The sequence below is a fragment of the Schistocerca nitens genome, chromosome 5 (assembly GCF_023898315.1).
Source record: "Schistocerca nitens isolate TAMUIC-IGC-003100 chromosome 5, iqSchNite1.1, whole genome shotgun sequence".
NCBI lineage: Eukaryota > Metazoa > Arthropoda > Insecta > Orthoptera > Acrididae > Schistocerca > Schistocerca nitens.
Window position 1 is genome coordinate 608049042 of NC_064618.1, and position 22206 is coordinate 608071247.

The 22206-nt window shown below is 37.7% G+C and overlaps 1 protein-coding gene across 1 annotated transcript in view; it reads left to right on the forward strand.

Annotated features, from left to right (window-relative positions):
• LOC126260042 (uncharacterized) overlaps nucleotides 1–22206 on the forward strand; it is a 327328-nt gene that overhangs the window by 153834 nt on the left and 151288 nt on the right. The window contains exon 3 of the mRNA XM_049957222.1: nucleotides 12095–12201. Coding sequence (XP_049813179.1) covers nucleotides 12095–12201 — 107 coding nt within the window. The remainder of the gene's footprint in view (nucleotides 1–12094; nucleotides 12202–22206) is intronic.

The window sequence follows — 22206 nt, forward strand, 5'->3', positions numbered from 1 at the left end:
TTTTTAATTTGAGACAATTTAAGCATGAGATTTTACATACACCAATTAATTTTTATCATGTTACATGAAAGCTTGAATACTGACATTTCCGGGTATTTGTGAAAGATATGTCTATGATGGTTAAAATGTCATCTTTCACATTAAGCTACATGTGAATTGAAGTAAATAGCACTAGCACATTAGTCAGTACACATTATTTCCATGAAACAAAAGTTCCTTGGTAACTAGTCCATGACTGTATGAGTATTATTTCCTCATAAATCATTGAACCAGTAGTTGAGCATTTCCTTTCTTCCCTCCCAAACAAAGGAGGCAGCATCAAGTGTAGTTAGGTCAGCAATGCGTAATGTTTTAGTCCTATTTTGAATGTTTTTCTACCTCCTCTATGTAAGGAAGAAATGAGCTCCCTAAGTGATTAAACCCTATCTATAAAATGAAGCATAAATGTATCGTATGCTTGTAGTGTATCATGATAATGTGTAATTAATTTGTATATGTGGTGTGAATGAAGAGAAGTTGAAGCTAACAAACAAACTGTAGTAACAGAACCCAGTTAATGAAAATTTCATGATGTTTTGAAACTTAAGAAATTTATGTTCATAGTAGAAGCAATGGGTGAAATGTCAGCCATAGGTATAAGCTATCATGTTATGTATATTGTTGGAACTTGATACTTGTGTGAATTTTGATTGGAAACCAAACTCTACATGAACAAATAAACTTTAAAGACAAGCAATTTATACTATGTTTAGGATGGCTATATTTGTCTTTCAACATGTGGATGGTCAGGTGGGGTAATGTGAACATGTGTGTGCAATGAAATAATTTCTGAGTATCATAGCTCACAACACTTGACACATTTACAGGTGAACTATAGTTGTTCGAGCCTGTACTTACCTCATCGACGGATGATGTTGGTTGGGGTTCTATCCACTGAAAATGTGAGTACAGTGGGTAATAATGATTCCTGGGCTGTAGAAATGGAGATGATCTGCTACAGCATTGGATTTTGAACAATAAGCACACACCCACTGCACCCAGAATGAAGAAAAATGCCACAGCAATAGTTCAGTATGTGACACTCGGGTAAAAGTGTGACACTCAGTGTGAAATCAACACTAAGAAAGCGAGTGCGTGCAAGTGTGACATAAGAATCTAATATGTTGACTGTTAGCATCTAGCTCTTTGCCGCCAAATCTGCCATTGCGCAAGTGCGAAACCCGGCAGCAAGACTGAAGCATACTGAACATTATTGTCAACGTGCTAAATTCAAATATGTAGTGGACTGTCATATTATGTATATAATTTTTTAATTTCTTCTAGAACATACAGAGGATAAGCTGACATATCCATTCCATTAAATAAAGGAGAAGTCGACAAATAAAGGGCATAGACCCCTATTGGTAAATGTAAACAGGTACAAGCAAAAAACACTGTACGTCTCCATACGATGTCAACGTACAGTGTGGGGGCAATTGTGTAGGTACATGATGAAAGACCCCCAGGATATCATAACGTTAATATTTATTAAAAACAAAAAATGAAACACCAATCGACCATAAGCATTGGCAAAGACGTAATTTGTGAATGTGTGGTAAGGCACAGACAAATGAAAAAAAAATCATCATTCATTTTTCTTTATACATAGTTTTGTTTCTCACTCTCTGGTATGTAGAAGTTCTGTTAAAAAGTGCTGTTCGGAATATGATGGGCTTCAAGTGTTTTGTATCATACATGTTTCAAAATAAGAAAAACTTTGATACCAGTATTAAGTATTTTTTATTTCAAGTGAAGTGAAGCCAAGTAAGGAGGGTTTTCTTATTTTTGACATGCACTGGTGTACTTGGAGTCTGCTGCCTGCATCTACAATTGAAATGTAAGAGGAGAAGTGAGATAGTGTAATAATTAATACAAGACAGAACATTTCTAATAACGCAATTGTATTATCCTTTTAATTGTTTTTCATATGCATATATGTATATTATTTATTTTATTGTATTTTTTTTATTTACAACTCTCATATTATTTTAAGTATCATATTTTAAGTACCATATTTTAAGTATCACAAATTACTTAGCCATTATAGTGTTCATTATGGGTGACATAAAGCAAACACAACAAGTATTACTATAGGAAGTGAAAAAATTGGAAATTTGTGGTAAGGACTACGAGACCAAACCACTGAGGTCATCGGTCCCTAGGCTTATACACTAATTGATCAAACTTAACCTAACTTACACTAAGAACAACACTCACACCCATATCCGAGGGAGGACTTGAACCTCCGACGAGGGGAGCCACGCGAACTGTGACAAGACGCCACAGACCACGCGGCTACCCCGCGTTGAAAAGAAGTAACAACAGTAGTTTTCTGAGCATATGAATTCTGTTAGGCAGAGTCAGAGGCAGAAACAGTGGCCAGATGCAGTGCTTGCCCCTGTGTTGCCAGTTACCAGGGTAGGTGATGGATGGACAGAAACAAGAGAGCACACTGGCGCCATTGTGAGGTATTCTCTCTCTCTCTCTGTGCTGAATGCATTGCATTTGCCACCTTCTTCCATGCACCCTGCTATAGTGATAGGTAAGCCTGAGAGAAAGTGGTCAATGGTCACATCTGACTACCCTACCAAAATGACAGGAAATGTCAGTGTCACTGGCCGGGGGCCTGGTGTGTGTGAATTAAAACTAGAATGCATTTGTCAGTCGTTGTGTCAGGTAGAATTCCCAGAAATTTATAGTCCAAGACTGTACCTGATGGCTGCCACTATATGCTACCAGATAATGCAACCATTTCATTGTGCTGTCAGTAAAAGTTGCGATACCTTCACTGCTATAAAAAGTGTTTATTCAGCACAGAAAAATATACAAACTATTTAAAAGAAGGACCACCTTTTATTGAGTACTAAATGGCTCACTCATCATAGAAGTAAGGAATACATTTCAACATTTATTTTGAAAATTAATAAGTTTCATAAAAAGCTGTCAAGGTGTAATAAATATATTATTCAGTGACGTGCTTCATGCAGCAGTGAATAATATATAATAAGTATGTTCAATGTACAAAACTTCAAATGTTTGTTTTACATCATTTTAATTGTACTACGTTCTTGATTTTAGACTAAATATATAAGAAATCACAACAGGAAATTATATGATGCAGCGGAAAATAGTAATGTTATACATTGTCTAAACATTAAAAAATGGGTGATGGCTGATTTCTTGAATTAAGTAAATTTTAAGTCTTACATATAATTAATTTGAATATTCAGTATGAACTATTAAAATTAAGGACAAATGATCATCATCAGTGGAAATAGCAGGATAAATCCTTTGGAATAAATGGGTTCATCTTTAGTTGTAATAATTTCTTTTAAATTAATCAAAATAGTAACTTATAATAAGAAAAACTCCATTAAATAATAGCTGAATAAATATAAACATCACCATGGTGGATGCGGCTTTGACAGTGGCACCCTGTGGTGCCAGTAGTTTTAATGTAGATTATAAGATATAGTTTATTATTCATTTTTTTGTATTTGTATAGTAAGGAAAGTTCTGTATTTAGGTATCAAATGTAAGGATTTGCAGGCAAAGTGGGGGCGTAGATATATAGGGACTGCATACACAGAGTGAAGAACAGTTGTGAACCTGCATTACCTGAGTGGGATTTGAATGTCATTTGAGTCATGAAGCTTTGTAGAAGTTATGGAGACAGATTATGGGTGACTGGAGTGGAGTATTGAAGTTTGTACAGTTTGCCGTGGAAGTGTAGTAGACTGCTGATATTTATTGAAACACCAACTTCCAGAAACCATTTAGCATGAGAGAGTTGGACAATGGCATAAATACCATGAAGAATGGGAAAGCCGCTGGGTTTGATGATATTTGCGTGGAACAGATTAAAAACTTCGGCCTTGGCGCCAGGGACTGGATACTTGGAATTTTTAACGTGTGCCGTGAAACCTTTCAAATCCCGAAACTGTGGAGGAAGTCAAAAGTGGTGGCTCTCCTTAAACCCGGGAAGGACCCAGAGTCTCCGAAGAGCTATTGACCCATACCCCTTCTCTGCCATCTGTTTAAGCTCTATGAAAGATTGATCCTCAACAGAATAGAGAAGATCGTTGACTCGAAGCTAATTCCACACCAAGCAGGTTTTAGACCTGGAAAGTCCTGTACCAGTCAAATTCTAGCATTGACGGAACATATCGAGGATGGGTTTGAGAATAAACTAATCACCGGGCTGGCACAAGTCGACCTAAGTTCCGCCTATGATACAGTACATCACCAGACACTATTGCATAAAATCTACGAGACCCTGAAAGACTACCACCTAGTCAAGATAATCGAATCCCTGCTCCAAAATAGACAGTTCTTCGTAATGCTTGAGGGGAAAAAGAGTCGATGGCGGAATCAGAAAAATGGGCTCGCCCAAGGGAGCGTGTTGGCGCCAATCCTATTCAACATATATACAAATGATCAACCAACTCCAGATAAAACCAAAACTTTTGTATATACAGACAACCTGGCAATAACAGTTCAAGGCAACAGGTTTGAAGCCATCGAGGAGAAACTAGAAACCGCCCTTTCTATAATGTCAACCTACTACAAAAAGAATTCTCTAAAACCCAACCCCTCTAAAACTCAAGTGAGTGCATTCCATCTGAACTCGAGGCAGGCAAAGTACAGGCTCAATGTTACCTGGGATGGGACATTACTAGAACACACAGATACTCCCACCTACCTTGGCGTCGTGCTGGACAGAACATTGACATACAAATATCATTGGGAAAAACACGCAAAAAAGTATAAGCACGAAATTCCCTAATAAGAAAGCTGTCCAACAGCAAATGGGGTGCCAAACCTACCGTGGTCAAAACTTCAGCTCAAGCTTTGTGCTTCTCAACTGCCGAATATGCCTGCCCGGTATGGTGCAGATCCGCCCACGCAAAAAAGGTAGATATTAGCTTGAATGAAACATGCAGGATAGTGACAGGCTGCATGAAACCTACCCCCATAGAAAATCTTTACAGGGCCGCAGGTTTCACAAACCCTGACTCATGTAGGAAAGCCCATGAACATACCGAGAAGCTAAAACAAACCTTTGATGCTCGTCACTCAATATTTGGCCTAGAGTGTGGCCCCAGCAGACTCAAATCCAGACGCCGTTTCCTAAGTTGCGCCTTAGATGAGCTCCCCATCTACTATCCACTAAGAGAGGACCCACCAAGTGGCGTTTCTGGTGATTGGAAAACCTGGAGAATGCTTAACCGCATCAGAACTGGGGTGGCTCCTGTGAAATCTAATCTGATCAAATGGGGTTTGTTGGACGAAAATGACGACAAATGCGACTGTGGCACTCGACAGGACATGGAATATCTCCTACAATGCCCAGCCTGCCTGCACAGATGTGCCCTCGACGATCTATGGCTGGCTAAAGAAGAAGCATTGGACATTACCCAATATTGGGCAAACAAATTGTAGTTTCCGGACACGAAAAAGTAAAAAGTAAGTATTGATAAATTTCATTAATTAAATGGAACCTCAAACAAACTCTTGTGTGTCACCCAGAGTTATTCATTATCCACTGCCTATATTTTAATAATCACTGGTGATAGAAACAGAAACTTTGAGCTTGAGTGGAATCATGTGACTTTGTGTGGTTGCTCTGCCTGACAATTTAGTGGCCACACATTGTTCCAGTAGCCTTGTTATTAATAAGAAACATTAATTCCTATGAGGTTGCATGTGTGCATCGCAAAATTCTTCTAGGGAAACTAAAACTGGCTGATGTTTAAAAATATTCCACTTGTATTGATGATGTCAGGCAAAGGCAACCACTTACCTACAGAGGATGAATGTGTGAAGCACACAGGAGTGTGCATTTGGGTGTCTATGTGATGGTATGTGTGAATGTGTGTGCTTGCACTAGAAAAAAGAGCTATTGCTTGAAACCTACTGTGAATGCTGTTTTCTGTGCTCCACCCATTGAATACTATAGGTGAGTGGTTGTCTTTCCACTATTTTATATATTGTTTCATCCAGGAAATTTCATTATTAGAATAGAGCGTCACATTTACAAATGAGTAAGGAATAAGACTAGAATTAAATACGGTGTAGCATAAAGTTTGGTGCTTGACTAAATCCTGTTCTTGAAGTTTGTAAATGATGTATCCAAGAAATTGGAGAAGTCTTGAATGATTGTGATGTTTGTTGATGCACAAATATGTCTGTAGCAATGTTCAAGGGGAAAAAACACACAAAAAACTATGATATAAATTGCATTTTGAATTGTGTTAACCTATTATTCTTCAACAATGATCTATAGAACAGATGAGTTAGTGCGAGGGGCATAGCAGCATCTTTGTGGCCCAGAAGTCGTCAAGCTAGAAATTCTCCAACTGTTTTGTCTTCTACTCCCATTAATAACTTAATTTTTTCTTTGATTTTCATTCTATTTTCAACACAGTTGTGCATATAATATGTTGTTATTTAACTGAGTGTCATTTGACTTTATTGTTCAATACAGTATTTTCAGTGTGCTGATATCAGTGATGCAATTAGTTGTACTAGAAACAGTATTAATTAAAAATACAGTAACTGAAATTTTTATTGCTACACATAATGATAATTATATTTAGTGACCTAACTGACATATTTGGACAAATTAATAATACTTGTTTAAAATACTGTCATTTGACTTCCCAGTAACATACTTTAATATCTGTAGAACTAATTAACTTCTGAGATACTATAATTAATACTTAAGTCTCATGCCATCATAATTTCCATTGCTGATTTTGTCCCTGTGCTTGTTAGATTCAGAACTCTGATGCTGTTATGGAGTGTACATTACCTTACCTTTTCTGAACCAGATGACACCCCTCACTGATTAATTAAGCCACTAATTAAGATTTTATGTAATTTACCATTATGCAAGATATTTTCAGGATAACAACCATACTCCCAAGTAAGGTGTTCCCAGCATGGATGGTTCTGTGTATTTTTATAATTTATTAATGTTCAGCATATTTTGCAGACCACATTATTTTCTTGGTATCAAGTCCATTCAGAATAGAAAAGTGTAACATAGCCATTCTTCAAAACATTATGTGGTTTCTGAAATGAACAACTCTCTTTATGTTAGTCTTTAAATAGTCCACCCATTCCCAAAATTGCTAGTCTGCACTTAGATACCATGATGCTAACATCTCTACATCAGTTTGAGTAAAACATCTGGGTTCAGGTAGCAGTAGTGTAACATCTTTCTCTCACTTACTTATAAAAGTCAGTGTCTGGCAAACCAACACTTAACATCAGTAACAAGTTCAAGCAAATGCTTCCATCTGTTAGTAAACATGCACCAGCTAATTGTTAATATTTTGCAAGTGCTACTCACTGGATATTGTAATCAGTTTTAGTGACTGTCCACGAATGTGTCTAGCCGACATATGGAGGTCATTTACGTGTATAAACAGTCTAATTCGAAACTGAAACTGACCACAACAACTGTAATAGTGCTAATAAAAGTGTAACAAGCCACTTAACTAATACAGCTATGTTGTGTACATCATTTCAAGTATCCTTGAAAGCCAGTTTTCAGCTAATTTCTGCAAAACATCAAGATATGAGACTTCAGGAATCTGAGGGTAATACTGGTAAAGGAGACCATCCCAATGTGTCCTTTGTGTGTGAAAAAATGAAGAGCAAAACTATGTGATATATTATAAGCTGTCAGAAGCATATTGTTTGTAAATCAGAGAACATTGTATAAAAGGGACCAACTGAATGAGGCAATGCAGCTCTTAAGGCAATGACCTCACATTTGGGAGGATGCAGTTTGTTCTGTTCGGCCATCCTGATTTCGTTTTCCTTGGATTTTGTATATCACTTCAGGCAAGTGCTAGGGTGGTTCCTTCACCATGGCTGTCACTAACCACCTGCCATACTCTCAGAGAGCCTTAACATGTATACTATGTGTTTATTGTTTTTCATTGTATTGCCACGACAATTCCCATTGTTGTTGTTGTTGTTGTTGTTGTGGTCTTCAGTCCTGAGACTGGTTTGATGCTGCTCTCCATGCTACTCTATCCTGTGCAAGCTTCTTCATCTCCCAGTACCTACTGCAACCTACATCCTTCTGAATATGCTTAGTGTATTCATCTCTCGGTCTCCCTCTATGACTTTAATGATCCACGCTGCCCTCCAATACTAAATTGGTGATCCCTTGGTGCCTCAGAACATGTTCTACCAACCGATCCCTTCTTCTAGTCAAGTTGTGCCACAAATTTCTCTTCTTCCCAATTCTATTCAGTACCTCCTCATTAGTTATGTGATCTACCCACCTAATCTTCAGCATTCTTCTGTAGCACCACATTTCAAAATCTTCTATTCTCTTCTTCTCCTAACTATTTATCGCCCATATTTCACTTCCATACATGGCTACACTCCATACAACTACTTTCAGAAATGACTTCCTGGCGCTAAAATCTATACTCGATGTTAACAAATTTCTCTTCTTCAGAAACGCTTTCCTTGCCATTGCAAGTCTACATTTTATATCCTCTCTACTTCGACCATCATCAGTTATTTTGCTCCCCAAATAGCAAAACTCCTTTACTACTTTAAGTGTCTCATTTCCTAAGCTAATTCCCTCAGCATCACCCAACTTAATTTGACTACATTCCATTATCCTTGTTTTGCTTTTGTTGATGTTCATCTTATATCCTCCTTTCAAGACGCTGTCCATTCTGTTCAACTGCTCTTCCAAGTCCTTTGCTGTCTCTGACAGAATTACAATGTCATCGGCGAACCTCAAAGTTTTTATTTCTTCTCCATGGATTTTAATACCTACTCCAAATTTTTCTTTTCTTTCCTTTACTGCTTACTCAATATAAAGATTGAATAACATTGGGCAGAGGCTACAACCCTGTCTCACTCCCTACCCAACCTCTGCTTCCCTTTCATTTCCCTTGACTCTTATAACTGCCATCTGGTTCCTGTACAAACCATAAATAGCCTTTTGATCCCTGTATTTTACCCCTAGCATCTTCAGAATTTGAAAGAGAGTATTCCAGTCAACATTGTCAAAAGCTATCTCTAAGTCTACAAATGCTAGAAACATAGGTTTGCCTTTCCTTAATCTATCTTCTGAGATAAGTCATAGGGTCAGTGTTGCCTCACATGTTCCAGTATTTCTACGGAATCCAAACTGATCTTCCCCAGGGTCAGCTTCTACCAGTTTTTCCATTCGCCTGTAAAGAATTCGCATTAGTATTTTGCAGCGGTGACTTATTACTCTGATAGTTCGATAATTTTCACATCTGTCAACACCTGCTTTCGTTGGGATATTCTTCTTGAAGTCTGAGGGTATTTTGCCTGTCTCATACATCTTGCTCACCAGATGGTAGAGTTTTGTCAGGACTGGCTCTCCCAAGGATGTCAGTAGTTCTAACGGAATGTTGTCTACTCCCAGGGCCTTGTTTCGACTCAGGTCTTTCAGTGCTATGTCAAACTCTTCACACAGTATCGTATCTCCCATTTCATCTTCATCTAAATCCTGTTCCATTTCCATAATATTGTTCTCAAGTATATCACCTTAGTATATACCCTCTATATACTCCTTCCACTTTTCTGCTTTCCCTTCTTTGCTTAGAATTGGGTTACCATCTGAGCTCTTGATATTCATACGAGTGGTTCTCTTTTCTCCAAAGGTCTCTTTAATTTTCCTGTAGGCAGTATCTATCTTACCCCTAGTGAGATAATCCTCTACATCCTTACATTTGTCCTCTATCCATCCCTGCTTAGCCATTTTGCACTTCCTGTCGAGACTTTTGTATTCCTTTTTACCTGCCTCATTTACTGCATTTTTATATTTTCTCCTTTCATCAATTAAATTCAATATCTCTTCTGTTACCCAAGGGTTTCTACTAGCCCTCATCTTTTTACCTACTTGATCCTCTGCTGCCTTCACTACTTCATCCCTCAAAGCTACCCATTCTTCTTCTACTGTATTTCTTTGCCCCATTCCTGTCAATTGTTCCCTTATGCTGTACCTGAAACTCTGTACAACCTCTGGTTTAATCAGTTTATCCAGGTCCCATTTCCTTAAATTGCCACCTTTTTGCAGTTTCTTCAGTTTTAATCTACAGTTCATAACCAATAGATTACAGTCAGAATCCACATCTGCCTCGGGAAATGTCTTACAATTTAAAACTTGGTTCCTAAATTTCTGTCTTACCATTATATAATCTATCTGATACCTCCTAGTATCTCCAGGCTTCTTCCATGTATACAATGTTCTTTCATGATTCTTGAACCAAGTGTTAGCTATGATTAAGTTATGCTCTATGTAAAATTCTACCAGGCGGCTTCCTCTTTCATTTCTTATCTCCAATCCATATTCACCAACTACGTTTTCTTCTCTCCCTTTTCCTACTGTCGAATTCCAGTCACCCATAACTATTAAATTTTCGTCTCCCTTCACTATCTGAATAATTTCTTTTATCTCATCATACATTTCATCAATTTCTTCATCATCTGCAGAGCTAGTTGGCATATAAACTTGTACTACTGTAGTAGGTGTGGGCTTCATGTATATCTTGGCCACAATAATGCGTTCACTATGCTGTTTGTAGTAGCTTGCCTGCACTTCTATGTTTTTATTCATTATTAAACCTACTCCTGCATTACCACTATTTGGTTTTGTGTTTATAACCCTGTAGTCACCTGACCACAAGTCTTGTTCCTCCTTCCTCCGAACTTCACTAATTCCCACTATATCTAACCTTAACCTATCCATTTCCCTTTTTAAATTTACTAACCTACCTTCCCGATTAAGTGATCTGACATTCCACGCTCCGATCTGTAGAAAGCCAGTTTTCTTTCTCCTGATAACGACGTCCTCTTGAGTAGTCCCCGCCCAGAGATCTGAATGGGGGACTATTTTACCTCCGAAATATTTTACACAAGAGGACGCCATCATCACTTAACCATACAGTAAAGCTGCATGCCCTTGGGAAAAATGATGGCTGTAGTTTCCCCTTGCTTTCAGCCATTCACAGTGCCAGCACAGCAAGGCCGTTTTGGTTACTGTTACAAGGCCAGATCAGTCAATCATCCAGACTGTTGCCCTTGCAACTACTGAAAAGGCTGCTGCCCCTCTTCAGGAACCACACGTTTTTCTGGCCTCTCAACAGATATCCCTCCATTGTGATTGCACCTACGGTACAGCTATCTGTATCGCTGAGGCATGCAAGCCTCCCCACCAATGGCAAGATCCATGGTTCATGGGGGGAGGGGAATTCCTATATCATTGTAAAATGTTCCTTGGATGACTAAAAATTAACAAATAAAACGTAATTTTTAAATGTGTCATGGTAATTGAGCACTATGTAACACCTATAAAGAAATGAAGGGAAAAGCTGAAAGACGCACAGAATGGAGACAAGCTGCCATTGTAGCTGTTGCAAACCAATCCTTGGATCGACCACTACAGAAGAAGAAGAAGAAATTGAGCAGTAGCTGATTATAAATAAATAAATAAATAAAACTTCCTTTAATGTGGCTGTAAATTCTGTGAGACAACCAATTTTCAGTTCTTTTGACTGTGAATGAAGACTACATACACATATGAGAGATAACATAAGTTGCATGTATTTAATGGTAGTTGTTCATGTAACCTGTGAAACTAAGGACACTGCCTCATGGTCGATTCTATAAATTACAGTGCATGAGTGGATGTTTTTCTGTTATTCTAATGTCAGTTTTGTGCAGATATATGGTGCTTTGTGACATCTTCATATTATAAATTTTGAGTTTTTAAGTATTCAAGTGTCTTAAGTGCATACAGTATTAATATTTATGGTCCAGAAGATTTTTTGCTAAAGTTAATTAAAAAGAAGTAATAGCTTTTTTAAAAATGTTTTGAAAGATTTTAATAACCTGAAATTGAGACAATCAGTGGTAAAACAAACTGTGTAACATGTGACTGTTGAATGTTGAAATGGTTATAGATAGCTTAAAAAATTCATGTATACATGTTAACAGGGCTTTTGTATATGAAGAAAGTAATTGTCTTTCCGTTTTTAAACCACAGTTGTGCAGTAATACATCAGAGAGACAGTATGAATTTATAAAGGAAAATTCTGTACCAGAATCACAGAAAAAATTACATGAAAATGAAGTCCCACATTTTCCCTCCTGGTAAAGTAAACACAATTTAATTTTTTCTTTATTTTCATTTTTGTAATTTCTGTAAATATTTAATCAAATTTTGAATTAAAACTCAATTGAGTTAATACATGTAATTTAATTTTATAGGTAACCTTGATTATTGTTTATTGATACTGCCTGAGTACAAAAGTGACATATTCTCGAGGAACCTGAAATTCATCTACTTACACGCCAGGGCATTTTGTGCTTCATGTTATTTGTGGCAACTAATAAAAGCCAGTTTCATGTGTAATGTGATCAACAATATTGTTACTAGTATTGATTAATCACTCGATGGAAAATCAAATAAATCCAGAACTGAATTGGTAGTTGGAGATATACTTTTGTCAATGGAATAATATTCAGTTACTCAAGGACACATTCACCCAAAATGCTTTCATAACTCGAAATTATTTAACAAGAATTCAGTTTACTTATAAATGATTCTACATATTTTGCCAATGAGAGCAAACTATCAACTCCTTCTTCCAAATCCTCTCCCCCTCCAACCCTAGCCATCCCTTCCCTTCATTATTCAGTAGTAAGCTTGTGCCTCCAAAAATCAACACAAGATTATAAAGCAGGGTAGATGGATAGTTTATACCATAATAATGAGCCAGAAATTTCATGAGTACTGTTTGTGATATTTAATTATGAAAAACAGAGCAGAAGGACAAGATATAATTATCAAAGTGAGTGAAATATCTGAAATGAGGAAGAAACAGCACCAGAATATTGTCTCTTCTCACATTTAGGTTGTCAAGGTACTTTTATAATGATGTATTTTACTTAGTACAGGACAGAAAAAAAGTTTCATATCAACTGCTAACATAGTGTTTTGGATTTCCACCTGAAATCTGGCACCCTATGCAGCTGATAGTAGTGGACCTACAATATCCACAATTAAGGGCACAATCTAAAATACATAAACACGAGATTCCTATAAGGGCAGAGTTGAAGTATATTAATAAAAACCTAGGGCAAAAATTAAGCTTTAAGAAGGAAAGTAATAAAAAGATAAATTTATTAGATGGTACATTCTATAATGATGAAGGAAAACACAGTTTGATACAAAGAAAAGCAATTACAACAGATACACTCATTCAAACCATTCTGAAATCTACAGATCCAATTTTTTGACAAAATGATCCACAAAATAATACAAAGAGAAATAAATGTCCTTGAATACATTACATTTAATAATGGTGTAATGCTCCTACTCACAAAATAGATGAAAATTAAGTCAAAACTAAGGTTCATAAGTGTTAATTATTTGCAGTATCAGTTTAACATTTTCATCCTAGCAGAATGATAAATTGAGCTTTGAAATAGAAAAACATTACTAAAATACTCTGATACGCATCTGGTTGAATTGGTGGTCATGAAGATCATTGGACTTTGCTGCAGACGTCCCAAGGCAGATCTGGCTGCAAGGATTTTGTTTCATTGAAAAGTCTTGAATCAACTCATTTTAAAGATCTTCACTTATTCAAACTAAATGCAACAGCATTGTTACTGCCTCACACTTCTAATTACATGATGAACCCACCACAGCCATATGGTCACAGTTGCCATCACTAGTACAGTCAGAGCCAGAAGTTAAATTTAAAAAATTCAAATCTTTATTAATGTACATAAACTGTATACACTTGCAATATATCTTTTCTCATAATAGATGCTGGAAATGTTCTCTATTTGCTGCAACACATATCTCAACGTAGTTCTTCCTGTTAGCTGCTACTTTTTGGATGGTTGCTACACTTATGTGGGATAGTTTGCCTGCAGTGTTGTGCTGTGGTTGGTTGACTGTGTGAAGATTGTTCTTGTAGATGTTGTCCTTCAGATGTCCCCAAAGAAAAAAAGTTGAGGGAGACAGATCTGGGGATTTGTGTTACCACAAGTCACCCTCCAAAGAACTCATGCTACAATATCATGGTACTGCTTGTCATGTGCTGTTCCACTATCTTGCTGCAGCCAGCAGTGTCAATCATCAGGCTCTTACAATGCTAAGAATTGTGTGATGATGTCATGGTAATGTTCAACCTTTATCATTTCCAAGAAAAAAAAAGTGGACCTATAATATTATTGTGCGAAACATTGCAGCAAAATCCAACCTTTAAATGTGATGGGATCACATGGAAAACGCAAGAGTTCTGAACTCCAATATCTGTTGTTCTGGCTGTGTGCATAGCCACTTAGATGACCCATACTTTGTTGGAGTAGAAAACATAATCCAACAACTGAACACTTTTGCAAACAAAATGCAAGAATCATTGATAGTAATGTAGTATTTTTCCTGTATCAGGTTCTTGAAGCTCATGCAGAATCTGAATGAGTGTCAGCTTCTTTGTAGCTATGCGAACACTCCTGTAAGACATTCCAGTTTGCCAATACAGCTTTTGTTTTGACATTTGTGGTGAATGTAGCAAGAATATGCAGATACTTTCCAGTGAGGTATCACTTAACACAGAAACTTGGTTGGAACTTTCCCATTCATTCACATTACCAGTTTTTCTGAAATGAACCACTGTGTATGAAATCATTGACTGGTAGGCACCCTTGTTTAAGGGAAAGTTGCCCTAAAGTCTTCATGACATTTTAAGAAAGCTTGTGATTTGAAGTAACTCTCAAGATTGAGCACATGTTCAGCCTCAGAAAAAAGCATGTTTGTTCACACACAGATAACTCAATACAGTGACAATAGTATAGTTAGTTAACCTGGAAACATTCTATTTAGAGAAATGTTATGTGATTGTAGTTGGATAGTTAAACTGTATATTTACAATGTCAGACTCATATAGAGTAATATTTTGTCCTGCCAGCAGTGAACTTTGTTAAATTGGGTTAATTTATGCTGCTTTCTGATTTGTATCAATTACTGAGTCACTTGTAATTTTCAAAGCCATCCGTCATAAAGTGAACATGATGTCTCAACAAACTTAAAGAGATATAAAATTAATTGATGCCATTTTGTGAACTTTATTTGCCAAATAAACAGAATTCAGTAGTAGCAGGAATAGAACATAACATGTTATGAGGCTTCAGAGGCACAAATACAACATTAAGTTACAGTGATGCTTACAAATTCTTAAACCATAGTCAGATCATATTATATTGTCACATTGTAGCAACATGGAAGTCCATATCCAAAAGCAGAGTTGTCGCTGAAATACAACACTTAGCATATTTATTATGAACATCAACATATAGGTAGAACAGAACTGACCTCCTGGATGGAGAGTGCAGCTATGTGCAGAAAGATGCAATATACTACAGTGCTGGTGTTTATACAAACATCAATTATTCCAGGCTATACAAGTATTCCAAACATAAGATATTTCAATAACCTTCCAGGAATGACAAATAAATAAATAACAAATACCTTTGGTGGCCAGATCTGAATTGGCAACTCACCGCAAGCCAGCCATCAGTGCACCACACACTGTGTAAACCACAACTCTCAGCTTTGCAGCCCCTACTGGATAAACAGTGACCCACTGTTATAGAAGTTCTCCTTGGAGCTGACTACAATGACCTGGATGTAGATCTTGACCAGGTCCTCTGAATGGCAGCACTGGTGATCCTCACAGTTTGGTCATGACGTTACATCATCTTCACCATGATGAGTATTAAAGGTAGTCCCTCTCATTGCGTCATGATTATTGAGTGTTTCTTTAGTTTTCTTGAACCTCCCATCATCGATCTGTACCTCTGGATTGCAGTAGAGCTTTATATGGAGGACATGTATGATGTCTCTATGTTTTTGTGTCCTTGATGAATGCTCATAATCCAAACATCATATGTGATGTTCGGCAAGCAGCAAAGGATAATATACAGTCCACAGTAGTACTTTTGTAACTGTTCTGATAGTCACACTTTCTGCACAGGTGTAAAAATCCATATCAAGTCTGCCAGGCTGCATCTCACTGGATGGGGCTTGGTGTTAATGTGATAGATGTCACAACAGACAGTATTGTATCCCAATCTCACTGTTCAGCACCACTGTACATTGAGAGCATATCTGCCAATGTCTTATTTAAGTGTTCTTTGATGCTGTTACTCTGTGGATGGTAGATATTTCTCATCCTGTTGGTGATGTCCCAGTTTGAAATTACCTCTGACACTAGTCTCGACTGGAAAACTTACCTACAGTCAGAGATCATTACTCAGGCTACTTCGTGCTTCAAAATGAAGTTTTCTGCAAGAAACTTTGCAACTTCGAGAACTTTGGCAGTCATCGCGGCTTTGGTGATAGCATAGCAGTTGAGGTAGTCAGTGCAGGTTATTATCCACTGACATTGTGATGAAGCAAGCTGGGATAATTTTAATTCCTCTCTTGTTTTGCCACTGCCTCCTTAAATTTGTTGTTTCACTTTTAATAAATTACCATTAGTATACGTGAGTATAATCTGCATTTTCATAAAAGAGAAAGGCTGGGCCTCAGTTTTAAAGAATATAACACCAGATCTAATTTGGCGCTTAGTGTTATGTATGTAATTGATTTTGTAATTTATTTTGGCTATTCCTAGTTAGTATCTTTTGTTATATGGTGAAATCAGTAATTGGTTCATAACTTAAATTCTATTGTTGATGTATAAACAAATATAAATTCTGTACTAGTTATAAACATTTGGAGGAACAACTAATAGTATTCTTAAAGTATTTATTTGGCTCTATTACAAAACATGTTAGCAAAGCCAGACTTTAGTTAGTTCCAAAGTAATTAACAGTTTTGTCAAATGTATTGTTTACGTAACAATGTATGTTAATTTCATCATTTAAACAAATAATTCGGCCTAAACTTTGTAGTAGAAGAAACTGTTAAATAGAGGGAACTTTTCAATGTATTCAATTAGTTTAGTGAGTTAAGTTTTAGTTCTAATTTCTGTAAATTTAACTTTAAACAATGTGTAGTTTCAGCCCTATTATTATGATGATATATAAGGGCCCAGTTTTTGGTAATGAGACAGTCAGTCCACGACCGAGTTTCAGACGAGTAACGTGTGCTGGTTAGAACAACAACAGTGCTTCAAATTAACTGTGGAATAAGTGTTACACAATTCGGTTGGCTGTAAAAGCAGTGACAGTGTCTGCTCCATACATACCTGATTATTCTTCAAAAACTGTGAACTTTGTGGTTAGGTTTTACTGCTCATAGATGTTCAACAGGAAACTAATGTAGCAGTGTGTGGAGGTTCACCTTGCAAATTATTGATGAGGCTTATGGAAAGTTAAACAATAGTGCATTGACCATATAAATGTGTATATCAGGGGTTGTGAAAAGTGAAAGTAAAAGACAGTGAAACACAACTGTGCATCAGTCGGCTACATTGTTTACAGCAGTCAGTGTCCAAATTACAACCCCATATTTCAGCCAGTACATTGACACCGAGGACAACAAACGAAGAAATAAAAGCAGGTGGAATTGCTACATATGGTGCCCCGGGTTAGGTGTATTCATCTACATCTACATCTACATCTACATGGATACTCTGCAAATCACATTTAAGTGCCTGGCAGAGGGTTCAGGGACCACCTTCACAATTCTCTATTATTCCAATATCGTATAGCATGCAGAAAGAATGAACACCTATATCTTTCTGTATGAGCTCTGATTTCCCTTATTTTATCATGGTGATCATTCTGCCCTATGTAGGTCAGTGTTTGAAAAATATTTTCGCATTCGGAGGAGAAAGTTGGTGATTGGAATTTCGTGAGAAGATTCCATCGCAACGAAAAATGCCTTTCTTTTAATGATTTCCAGTCCAAATCCTGTATCTTTTCTGTGACACTCTCTCCCATATTTCGTGATAATATAAAACGTGCTGCCTTTCTTTGAACTTTTTCGATGTACTCCATCAGTCCTACCTGGTAAGGATCCCACACCATGCAGCAGTATTCTAAAAGAGGATGGACAAGCGTACTGTAGGCAGTCTCCTTAGTAGGTCTGTTACATTTTCTGAGTGTCCTGCCAATAAAACACAACCTTTGGTTAGCCTTCCCCACAGCATTTTCTATGTGTTCTTTCCAATTTAAGTTGTTCATAATTGTAATACCTAGGTATTTAGTTGAATTTATGGCTTTTAGATTAGACTGATTTATCATGTAACCGAAGTTTAACGAGTTCCTTTTAGAACTCATGTGGATGACCTCACACTTTTTGTTATTTAGGGTCAACTGCGACTTTTCGCACCATTCAGATATTTTTTCTAAATTGTTTTGCAGTTTGTTTTGATCTTCTGATGACTTTCTTAGTCAATAAATGACAGCGTCATCTGCAAACAACTGAAGACGGCTGCTCAAATTGTCTCCCAAATTGTTTATATAGATAAGGAACAGCAAAGGGCCTATAACACTACCTTGGGGAATGCCTGAAATCACTTCTGTTTTACTCAATGACTTTCCGTCAATTACTACAAACTGTGACCTCCCTGACAGGAAATTGCAAATCCAGTCACATAACTGAGACGATATTCCATAAGCACAAAATTTTACTATGAGCCGCTTGTGTGGTACAGTGTCAAAAGCCTTCTGTAAATCCAGGAATATGGAATCGATCTGAAATCCCCTGTCAATAGCACTCAGCACTTCATGTGAATAAAGAGCTAGTTTTGTTTCACAGGAATGATGTTTTCTAAACCCATGTTGACTGTGTGTCAATAGACCATTTCCTTTGAGGTAATTCATAATGTTCGAACACATTGTATGTTCTAAAATCCTGCTGCATATCGACGTTAACAATTTGGGCCTGTAATTTAGTGGATTACTCCTACTACCTTTCTTGAATATTGGTGTGACCTGTGCAACTTTCCAGCCTTTGGGTACGGATCTTTCGTCGAGCAAACGGTTGTATATGATTGTTAAGTATGGAGCTAATGCATCAGCATACTCTGAAAGGAACCTAATTGGTATACAGTCTGGACCAGGAGACTTGCTTTTATTAAGTGATTTGAGTTGCTTCACTACTCCGAGGATATTTACTTCTTCGTTACTCATGTTGGCAGCTGTTCTCGATTCGAATTCAGGAATATTTACTTCATCTTCTTTTGTGAAGGCATTTTGGAAGGTTGTGTTTAGTAACTCCGCTTTGGCAGCACTGTCTTCGATAGTATCTCCATTGTTATCGTGCAGAGGAGGCATTGATTGTTTCTTGCCGCTAACGTACTTCACATACGACCAGAATCTCTTTGGATTTTCTGCCAGGTTTCAAGACAAAGTTTCGTTATGGAAACTGTTATAGGCATCTCGCATTGAACTCCGCACTAAGTTTCGAGCTTCTGTAAACGATCGCCAATCTTGGGGATTTTGCGTTTGTTTAAATTTGGCATGTTTGTTTCGTTGTTTCTGCATCAGTGTTCTAACCCATTTTGTGTACCAAGGAGAATCAGCTCCGTCGTTTGTTAGTTTATTTGGTATAAACCTCTCAATTGCTGCCGATACTATTTCTTTGAATTTAAGCCACATCTGGTCTACGCTTATATTATTAATTTGGAATGAGTGGAGATTGTCTCTCAGGATGGCGTCAAGTGAATTTTTATCTGCTTTTTTGAATAGGTATATTTTTCGCTTATTTTTCGAGGATTTGGGGATTACAATATTCAATCTCGCTATGACAACCCTGTGTTCACTAATCCCTATATCAGTTTTAATGCTGGTTATTAACTCAGGATTATTTGTTGCTAAGTGGTCAAGTGTGTTTTCACAACCGTTTACTATTCGCGTGGGCTCATGAACTAACTGCTCAAAATAATTTTCAGAGAATGCATCTAGCACAATTTCGAATGATATTTTATGCGTACCTCCAGAATGAAACATTTATTTTCGCCAACATATGGAGGGTAAATTAAAGGCGCCACCAACTATTATCGTATGAGTCGGGTATGTGTTTGAAATCAAACTCAAGTTTTCTTTGAACATTTCAGCAACTGTATCATCTGAACAGGGAGGTCGGTAAAAGGATCCAACTATTATTTTATTCTGGTTGCCAACAATGACCTCTGCCCATATTAACTCACAGGAAGTATCTACTTCAATTTCGCGACAAGTTAAACTACTTCTAACAGCAACAAACACGCCACTGCCAACCGTGTTTAGCCTATATTTTCGGAACACTGTTAGGTTCTTTGCAGAAATTTTGGCTGAGCTTTTATCCGGCTTTAGCCATCTTTCAGTGCCTGTAACGATTTGAGCATCAGTACTTTCTATTAGCGCATGGAGCTCTGGTACTTTCCCAACACAGCTACGACAATTTACAACTGTTATACCAATGGTTCCTGTATCTATGTTCTTCCTGTGTTCAGCCTGTACCCTTTGTGACTGAAGCCCACCTTGTATTTTCCCACAACCCTCTAACCTAAAAAACCGCCCAGTCCAGACCACACAGCCCCTGCTACCCGTGTAGCCACCTCCTACATATTGTGGACACCTGACCTATTCAGCAGAACCCGAAACCCAACCACCCTTTGGCACAAGTCGAGGAATCTGCAGCCTACATGGTCGCAGAACCGTCTGAGCCTCTGATTCAGACCCTCTACTCTGCTCTGTACCAGAGGTCCACAATTGGTCCTGTCGACTATGCTGCAAATGGTCAGCTCTGCTTTCATCTTACAAGCAAGACTGGCAGCCTTTATTGTATTGTACATAACTACAATAAACAAGGACTCACAAACTCTGAAAAGTGAAATCAAGAGTGGTTCACAGTGCAGCAGTGCAATCGCAAATCAGTGCTGGGGTTTCATAACGAAGAAGGTGCAGCCTGCCATAGAGTACAGGAGCAGCCAGTCAGCACGCAGGTGGACACAGCTACTGAGGTGAACAAGACACCTCGCCAAGAGAATCACAACTAGCCGCAGCCTTGAAGAAGATGGACCAAGAGGACAACCACAACAGCAGCAGCAGAGCAGCAAAAGAAGATTGAATGAGAATAAGGTAGTTTCATAGAAAAAGCTGTTTTGTATTAAGTGGTACATAATGAACAACTTTAACGAACAAGAGAGTGGGACTGAGGACAAAGCTGTTGTTAAATGAACAGGAGGACTTAAGTGTGACTGGTTCTCTAGATGGTGATGATTATAAATCAAACATGAACTTTGAACGATGGAGACGAAAGTCCTATTGGAAAGAGCAAAATGGACGAAAACAGTATGGAAGTGGATGAGGTCGTTAAGGTAAATGGAAATGCCGTGTGGCTAGGGCCTCCCATCAGGTAGACCGTTCGCCTGGTGCAAGACCTTTGAGTTGACGCCACTTCGGCGACTTGCGTGTCGATGGGGATGAAATAATGATGATAAGGACAACACAACACCCAGTCCCTGAGCGGAGAAAATCTCTGACCCAGCCGGGAATCGAACCCTGACCGTTAGGTATGACATTCCGTCACGCTGACCACTCAGCTACCAGGGGCGGACATCGTTAAGGTTAAGGAGGAAGAATCTAGTAGCGAAAGTCAACAAGGGTAAACGTTTATGACATACGGAGAAGTGGAAGCAATGTTAAGGCAAATTTTGAGTATTACCAATAGACTGGCAAGTAGTATGGATAGGATGGAAAATCATATGAAGAAAGTAGTACCTAATATGAATGAGAAATTAATATTGAGTAGTAAGTGGGTAGAAGAGAAACTTTGTGATGACAATAGTAGGAAGGTGGAGGTTTTCAAGAAATTTTGTACTGAAAGTAGAGTTAAACTTGAGAACCAAATAGATCACATTAAAAATGATTCATAAACTAAGGTAGAAATCAAGTGTGCAGTAGTGTTAGAGGAAAAACTGGTAAAAGTAAATGAAATTGTAGATTCAAAGTTGGCTAAGATAGAGAAAAAGGTGGAAGAGGTGCAAAATCTAAAGCATAGCATAAATGATAGTGGGCCTGATTCTGACTGTAGTTGTAATGATGATTAGCAGTGACAAATCCAGTACTGATGAGAATGAGGTATTTGAATTTATAATTGATAATGATGGCCTTGTGGTACACGAAGAAAGAATAAAAAGAATAGTA